Genomic DNA, 7,788 nt, shown 5'->3' on the forward strand with positions numbered 1-7,788 from the left:
AAAGAAAAAAAATGTGGCTACTTTTTGTAATTATTCTATCACACACAGTGGGAGAGTCTAGATTTGAAGCGAGGTAATCTGATACCAGAGTCCTTGCTCTGAAGCATTCTGGAGACTTAATGCCTTGACATCTGCTAGCAAGAGTCTTGCCATTTCCTGCTCCTGCCCATGGGCATGGAATGCCCTGGCAAGAGCCTTCATTCACTCGCAAGTGCTAGGGAGTTTCTAGCCATACCAGCTGTTTGGCCTTGCCCACATTTCTTGCTACTCCTTTGTTTATTCCTTTGGAATTCTGCTTTATGATCACTTGGGTCCTGAGCATTTTTGTTTGTTTGTTTTGTTTGCAAATTTTAATTTCCTATTTTAGCCACACCTCTACTTCCTCATCTTTTCATTTTATTCTTAACAAGTCACATAATAGCTAAGATGAATGTTTACTAGAGTCAAAGGAAAGCAGGAATATCTGGATTTAATCAGCAAAATTGTGATGAAGCTGTGAGAACATTAGTAATATATCTGATTCAATTTGACCCCATTGTCTTCTTGCCAGGATTGAAGAAGAGGAGCTTCTGATAAGTCAAATGCAAAGAAGGTCCAAAGAAGGGAAGGGTGAGATACCGTGTCCCAATATCTAACATGCTGTGTGTGGAAACGGGAAGCCAAAGGGATGGAGGGAGACATCCTTATCTTTAGCCTTGGCCTTGGCCTAGGCGTCTCTCTGCATGTCCTCCCCCTTGGTTTCCCACCCACTCCTGAGCCTGCTTGCCTGTGCTCTTGGTGGTGGCTCCTTCTTCAGAGTCTGGAGCTCTGGACTCAGCCTCGTGCCTGGGGTCTCTGTGGGCAGACTGAAGTCTCCTCCTACCAGAACAGTTGTCATACTTTACATGTCTCTTGGGCCACCCCTTCTTGATTCTCCTGGTTCAAGATAGGCAGGAGTTGGTCTCCCCAGCAAGACTGGCTATTCCTTGAGGACAGGAATATTTCCCACTGCAGCGTTCAGTACACAGTATGCATCTCAGTGCTAGGAAAGTGGCAAGAACAGAACTTCTAGAGCAGAAAGGAATCTTAAAAACCATGGTACACGAGAGAACTGAGACTTCACATGGTTAAACCATCCACCCACCTGAGTTCACTCCCCTAAAGGGCCCCAGCACTGGCTGCAGGACCAAGTCTTTAGACTGCCAGACTGGTGCCCTTCTGGGGAAGGGGTGGGGGGTTGCTCAGGGCCTCCAGGCAATGAGTGAGTTGAGTGTGCCCAGATGAGTGAGGGAGCTTGGGCTCTGGGTTTATGTAGCTTCTCTGAGCCTCAGATTCATCCTCAGGGTTGTCAGGGGTTAACCGGGGTCATGTCACTTGTGAAGCAATGGTCAGGGGGCCCCCCCGCACCCAGTCGGTGCTCAATAAATGTTTCTTTACCACTCATTTCCCTCAATAGGGGATTTGGAATAACGTGGTAAAGACGAAGCGGGCTCGGCTCGGTGTGGGCCGTCAGATGGGCCCTCTGCGGTCAGAGCGGAGGCCTCGCGGTCCTGCCAAGGGTTAAATGCGCTGTGGGCTCCGGGGCGGGTGGCTTTACTTTCCGGGCTCTGTCCTCACTCCCTCTCTCTCTCTGCCCCGCCCCGCGGACTTAGTGATCGCAGAGAGGAAGTGCTTTGCTGCTGGCCCCGCGATCTGACGATTGAACGGTCTCCAAGGAAGAGCCGAGGGGCGTCTGAGTTTAGAAGGTAAGAGGGGCTGGAGAGCTGGGGTAGCTTGAGAAATTGTTACCTTTTAGGGATTCCTTGGGCTCCGGGCTCTGGAGATGGAAAGGGGTGAGTGCACAGCGCGGAGCCCGCCGGCCGCTGGCCGGGCTCTCTGGTCCCGACCACCCCCCCACCCACACCCCGGAATTCCAGGGTTCGCCCGCAGTCAGTCCAGTCCACGCCGTACCTAATCAAGCCGTCTCTCTCTGTCCAGCACTAATGGTGAGAGCGAGAAAACGAAACCGAAAGCAGGCTTGTACCTGACAGCTATTTTACTTGGGGGTTTCTTCGACTTCCCTTCTCTGCTCCTTTCTTTAGACCAGCCTGTCTCACACCTCCTTTGTTTATTCCTTTGGAATTCTGCTTTATGATCACTTGGGTCCTGAGCATTTTTGTTTGTTTGTTTTGTTTGCAAATTTTAATTTCCTATTTTAGCCACACCTCTACTTCCTCATCTTTTCATTTTATTCTTAACAAGCACAGAATAGCTAAGATGAATGTTTACTAGAGTCAAAGGAAAGCAGGAATATCTGGATTTAATCACAATTTTGCTAATTGCACAATTTTGCACCTGTAGCAGGTGCAGTTTTACAAATCTGCAAGGACCAGTTCGGTGCTGTCTGGTGGCTGAACTGCGGCTCTGTTGCCCTCCTCTGACGAAGGGCAGTTGGACTAACTCAACACCACCAGCTCCCCCATTTGTGTAGCGTGTGTATGCACTTGGATGGCGAGAGTAGTAATCGCTGAATTTTGTTTTCGTGAAGGGACTTTATTAAGTCTATCGGTTATTGAATGCCTAATATTTGCCATACTTTATATGCATGAGGGGTCGGAAAATTGAGAATAACCTAATGTTACACAACTAGGCAGTAACAGTCTGAAGTTAAATGATCGAGGGTTCAAACTTAAATCTTGTGAGGTTGGAGTCTGAGCTCTTTCCACTTCTCTCTACTACTTTGAATAGAAGCACACATGCATAAAGACATGCCCAGAGCCAGTAAATGCATTGAGAGGTGTAAGAAATGCAAATTGAGGGCGCCTGGGTGGCTCAGTTGGTTAAGCGACTGCCTTCCGCTCAGGTCATGATCCTGGAGTCCCGGGATCGAGTCCCGCATCGGGCTCCCTGCTGGGCGGGGAGTCTGCTTCTCCCTCTGACCCTCCTCCCTCTCATGCTCTCTGTCTCTCATGCTCTCTGTCTCAAATAAATAAATAAAATCTTAAAAAAAAAAAAAAAGAAATGCAAATTGACACAAAACACATTTTTTTCCCTATAAATGAGGGTTTTTTTTCCTCTTAAGAGACCATCTATTTCTAGTGAGAGTATGTTAATATGACACTGGAAAAAATTTATTAACATAGGTTGAGAATTTTTAAAATAGTCATAATCCTTTTGTTACCGGACAGAGAACCGGTTCCAAACTCAGGTTTGCCTGCTGGCTGCTCACAAATCAGTACTAGAGAGGCAGGTAATGGTGGGAAAGGAAAGGCTGCTTTATTCAGGAAGCTGGCAACCTGGGAAGATGGCAGACTAATGTCTCAAAGACCGTCTTCCTCATCCTAGGGGAAGCTGGAGGGCTTTAGGGGGAAAGGCATGGGAAAGAGGATGGGGGTGGGAGCTGCGTGCAGGAGTGGCAGGTGCAGGCAGTCAGTCGTATGTCAGTATGACCCTAAACAGGTAGGCTAGCATCTCTAGCAGCTGTTCCTGAATGGAGTTAGGCCTTATCTTCTGGGAAAGTCTGGTCCTTCACTCCTCAAGGCCAGTGGTCTGAAAATCTCAAGGAAAGTAAGTTAGTTCTGCTACAGATCAAGGGACTTAGGTCAGCAAGCAAAGAGTGGATAAGCTTGAAGCCAGTTAACACTTAAGACCTGTTGGCAATGCTGTTACACTTCGACCAGTCATTCAATTCTTGGAAATCTATCATAAGAAATCTCTTATAAGATTTATCATAAGAAAACAAGCTTTAAAAAGCTAAATTTACTGCAACATTATTTAGAATGGTTAGAAAATTCCAATTTTAAAAATCTTGCTTAAAAGTTGTTTTTAAAAACTGTTTAGTAATAGGGAAATGAAGCAACTGACTGGTGGCGTATTGCGGAGCCATTAAAAATGTTTTAAAAGACTTTGTGATAACGTAGGAAATTATTTATACAATGGCATTAGATGAAAGAAAGCAGGATATTTATACGGGATCCTCACATAGCATGATCTCAACTATTTTTTAAAAAATTTATAGAAATACACTAAAATAGGGGCACCTGGGTGATTCAGTTGGTTGGGCATCTGACTCTTGATATCAGTTCAGGTCATGATCTCAGAGTTGTGAGATTGAGCCCTGGGGCGGGCTCCCGGCATAGTGCAGAGTCTGCTTGAGATTCCCTCTCCCTCTCCCTCTGCCCCTCTCCCTGCTTGCACTGTCTCCCTCTCTAAATAAATAAATAAAAATCTTAAAAAAAAAATATACTAAAATCTTTTTTTAAAAGATTTTATTTATTTATTTGTCAGAGAGAGAGAGCAAGCACAAGCACGGGAACCACAGGCAGAGGGAGAAGCAGGCTCCCCACCGAGCAAGGAGCCTGACGTGGGACTTGATCCCAGGACCCTGGGATCATGACCTGAGCCTAAGGCAGACACTTAACCAACTGAGCCACCCAGGAGTCCCCTAAAATCTTAACAATGCCTATTTCTGGGTGGTGGGACTGCAGTGTAAAAATTTTCTTGTTTTTAATTTATATATGTTCATAATATTCTATAATAAAAAGTTCTATATAAATAAGTAGATGTATTTTGAAAAAGTTGCTAGTAAAATTAATTTTTCTAATTCAAATGCTTTCTCACTATTATAAAATTACAAAATAGCTCATCTCCAGGTGGAACGTTAGAAGACTCCAAGAGTATTTCCTTCCTCATATTGCTGGTCCACAGCCAGATAATCCCTGTTTAACCTGATAGTGCAAAGAGCTCCATGTCTCTTTGATCAAGTCCCAAGGAGATAAGTTTTCATTTTCTCAAAGGCACAGAGTTGTAGCCAGTGGTAATTACCATCATGGAGACCAAGAGCCATAACGACCTTCAGGAGAGACTCACACCCTCCAGCAATGAGAGGACATCAGTGGATGGCAATAAGTTAATTGGAGCCGTTAAAGACGAAGACATCGAGCTGGTCCAACAATTGCTGGAAAGAGGGGCTGATGTCAACTTCCAGGACGAGTGGGGCTGGTCACCTTTGCATAACGCGGTACAAAGTTGCCGGGAGGACATGGTGGATCTTCTGCTTCGTTATGGTGCTGACCCTTGTGTGAAGAAGAAGAATGAGGCCACTCCCTTCATCATTGCTGGGATTGTGGGAAATGTGAAGCTGCTCAAACTTTTCCTTTCTAAAGGTGCGGATGTCAATGAGTGTGATGCCAATGGCTTCACAGCTTTCATGGAAGCCGCTGTGAATGGGAGGGATAAAGCCTTAAATTTCCTGTACGAGAATGGGGCAAACGTGAATTTGAGCCGAAAGACAAAGAAGGATCAAAAGAGGCTTAGGAAAGGAGGGGCCACAGCTCTAATGGATGCTGCTGAAAATGGACATGTAGATGTCTTGAAGATCCTCCTTGAGATGGGGGCAGATGTCAAAGCCCGTGACAATATGGGCAGAAATGCTTTGATCTATGCATTTAGGAGTTCTGATGATAGAAATGTGGAGGACATCACTCGCCTTCTGCTGCACCATGGGGCTGATGTCAATGTGAGGGGAGAGAAAGGAAAGACACCCCTGATCCTGGCAGTGGAAAAGAAGCACTTGGGTTTGGTGCAGATGCTTCTGGAACAAGAACATATAGAGATTAATGAGACAGACAGTGAGGGCAAAACAGCGCTTCTGTTAGCTGTCCAGCTCAGACTGAAGGAAATTGCTCAACTGTTATGCAACAAAGGAGCCATCACAGACTGTGGGGAACTTGTGATGATAGCGAGGCGCAACTATGACAGTTCCCTTGTAAAGCTTCTTCTCTCTCATGGGGCCAGAGAAGATTGTCCCCCTCCCGCTGAAGACTGGAAGCCTCAGAGCTCACGCTGGGGGAAGGCCTTGGAACACCTCCGCAGAATATACCGCCCTATGATTGGCAAACTCAAGATCTTTATTGATGAAGAATATAAGATTGCTGACACTTCTGAAGGGGGCATCTACCTTGGGTTCTATGAAGGGCAAGAAGTAGCTGTGAAACGATTCTATGAAGGCAGCACACATGGACATCAGGAAGTCTCCTGTCTGCAGAGCTCCCGAGCAAACAGTGACTTGGTGACATTCTACGGGAGTGAGAGCTACAAGGACTGTCTGTATGTGTGTCTTGCCCTCTGTGAGCAGACCCTGGAGGAACACTTGGCCAAGCACAGTGGGCAGGCTGTGGAAAACGAGGAAGACGAGTTTGCCCGAAACACCCTCTTATCTGTATTTAAGGCTGTTGAAGAGCTACATCTGCTGTGTGAATACACTCACCAGGATCTGTGCCCACAAAACATCTTAATAGGTGAGTCCCCAGTCTTCTCTTAGAAATTGCGAGGTCTTTATTTACAAAAAGAAAGGATTTTCATTACAAGGAGGAAAGGAGTAGAGTATGTGTGGATTATTCAGTTTGAGGATTAATGCAACAGATTCATAATGAGAGTGCTATTTCTCCTGCTACCAGGTATAACCCTTACCCCACGTGGAGGTGACAGATGCCAATGGAATACCAGGCTAACCTCATATTTCCTTTGGCAAATACAAATATGAAGGTTATGTCTTGGATGGAGTCAGCTCCAGAAATTTGAATTCCTAAAGTAGCCTGCCAGTCAGAGAATCCTGAAGGTGTGTTCCTTCAGCCAAGATGGTAGCCACTGTGAAATTTTTTTAAATGATTTTATTTATGTATTTGTCAGAGAGAGAGAGTAAGGGCACCCAAGCAGGGGAAGCGGCAGGCAGAGCAGGCAAAGGGAGAAGCAGGGTCCCCTCCGAGCAAGGAGCCTGATGCAGGACTCAATCCCAGGACCCTGGGATCATGACCTGAGCCGAAGGCAGAAGCTTAAGTGACTGAGCCACCCAGGCATCCCTCCACTGTGAAATTTAATGGCAAAACCAAGGTCAAAACTGGGCATGCCAGGATAAGATGCAACAAGTGAAACAGACTCCAAGTGGGCAGAACGAGTCAGTACCCACTGGCCTCAGCCAAAACCAAAATAAACAAAAGAAACATTAAAGGAAAGAAGCAGAGCTGAGTGTAAAGTCCCAAGAGGTGATGTGGTGCAGTAGGAAGAGTCTTGGCTTTAGCCATGTGTAGGGAGGCTTGCAGCCTAGTCATGCCACTTTGTAGCTTTGCAGCCTCAAACAAGTCACTTAGTTCTGTGAGCCTTAGTTTCCTCATTTAAGATGACGAACACCTCTTTCATAAGGTTGTTATGAGGTCTAAGTGCAGTGTGTTAGACAAGTTACCTGTACGTTGTAGGTACTCAGCAAAGGCCAGACACTTGTCTAGAGGGCTAAGCAGAAACAGATACCTAATCTACAGACATGTACTGAGATTTAAGGTAGGTGTAAGGGAACAAGACAAAAAGAGGGTTCAGGTATTGAAAGGCAGAGAACAGTATTTAAGGTCCTGGACAAGACCTGGAAGGAAGTAGGTAGACATCAGAATACAACTGGAATCTGGCTTTTAATTTGAGGACAGGTGCTAGTGGCACTCCTTCCTGGTTTTAAGCAACTTTGTTGGGGAGACTGACAAAGGCCAGAAATATGTGCAGCTCTACAAAGTGAAGCAGAATCCTCAAGATGCAGCCAAGGGCAGGGTCCTTCCCAGTTCTAACTGCTGATTTGATGCAAAAGAGTCATATGTCACATTATAAAGAAAAATTACTTGTCACTAACTCTTCTCCAGAATTTCTGGCACCATCTCTTTTATTCTTAAGCTTGAACAGTAGAGAATTGAGAATTGACTATATTTCTGCCTCCAGGTGGTGAACCTAACACATACTACAGACTGTTCTTTGTATTAGATCCCTAAAATGATAGGGAAAGATTGTTAA

At 45.6% G+C, this 7,788-nt stretch overlaps 1 protein-coding gene across 2 annotated transcripts; it reads left to right on the plus strand.

The window, feature by feature from the left end:
• The first annotated feature begins 1,566 nt into the window (after positions 1 to 1,566).
• Positions 1,567 to 6,432, plus strand: LOC145719371 (2-5A-dependent ribonuclease-like). 2 transcript variants are annotated; one of them, XM_081810861.1, is made up of 2 exons: positions 1,567 to 1,724; positions 4,600 to 6,429. In XM_081810861.1, exon 2 carries the CDS (start codon positions 4,787 to 4,789, stop codon positions 6,278 to 6,280), a length of 1,494 nt encoding a protein of 497 aa, XP_081666987.1. In that variant the 5' UTR covers positions 1,567 to 1,724; positions 4,600 to 4,786; the 3' UTR covers positions 6,281 to 6,429. The 2 variants fall into 2 exon arrangements, with proteins under 2 accessions (XP_081666987.1, XP_081666988.1); XM_081810862.1 differs by having other exon boundaries at positions 1,599 to 1,724; positions 4,755 to 6,432.
• The last annotated feature ends 1,356 nt before the right edge of the window (positions 6,433 to 7,788 follow it).

The sequence above is a fragment of the Leptonychotes weddellii genome, unplaced genomic scaffold, assembly GCF_054177405.1.
Source record: "Leptonychotes weddellii isolate Sample4059 unplaced genomic scaffold, ASM5417740v2 HiC_scaffold_4068, whole genome shotgun sequence".
NCBI classification, from domain to species: domain Eukaryota; kingdom Metazoa; phylum Chordata; class Mammalia; order Carnivora; family Phocidae; genus Leptonychotes; species Leptonychotes weddellii.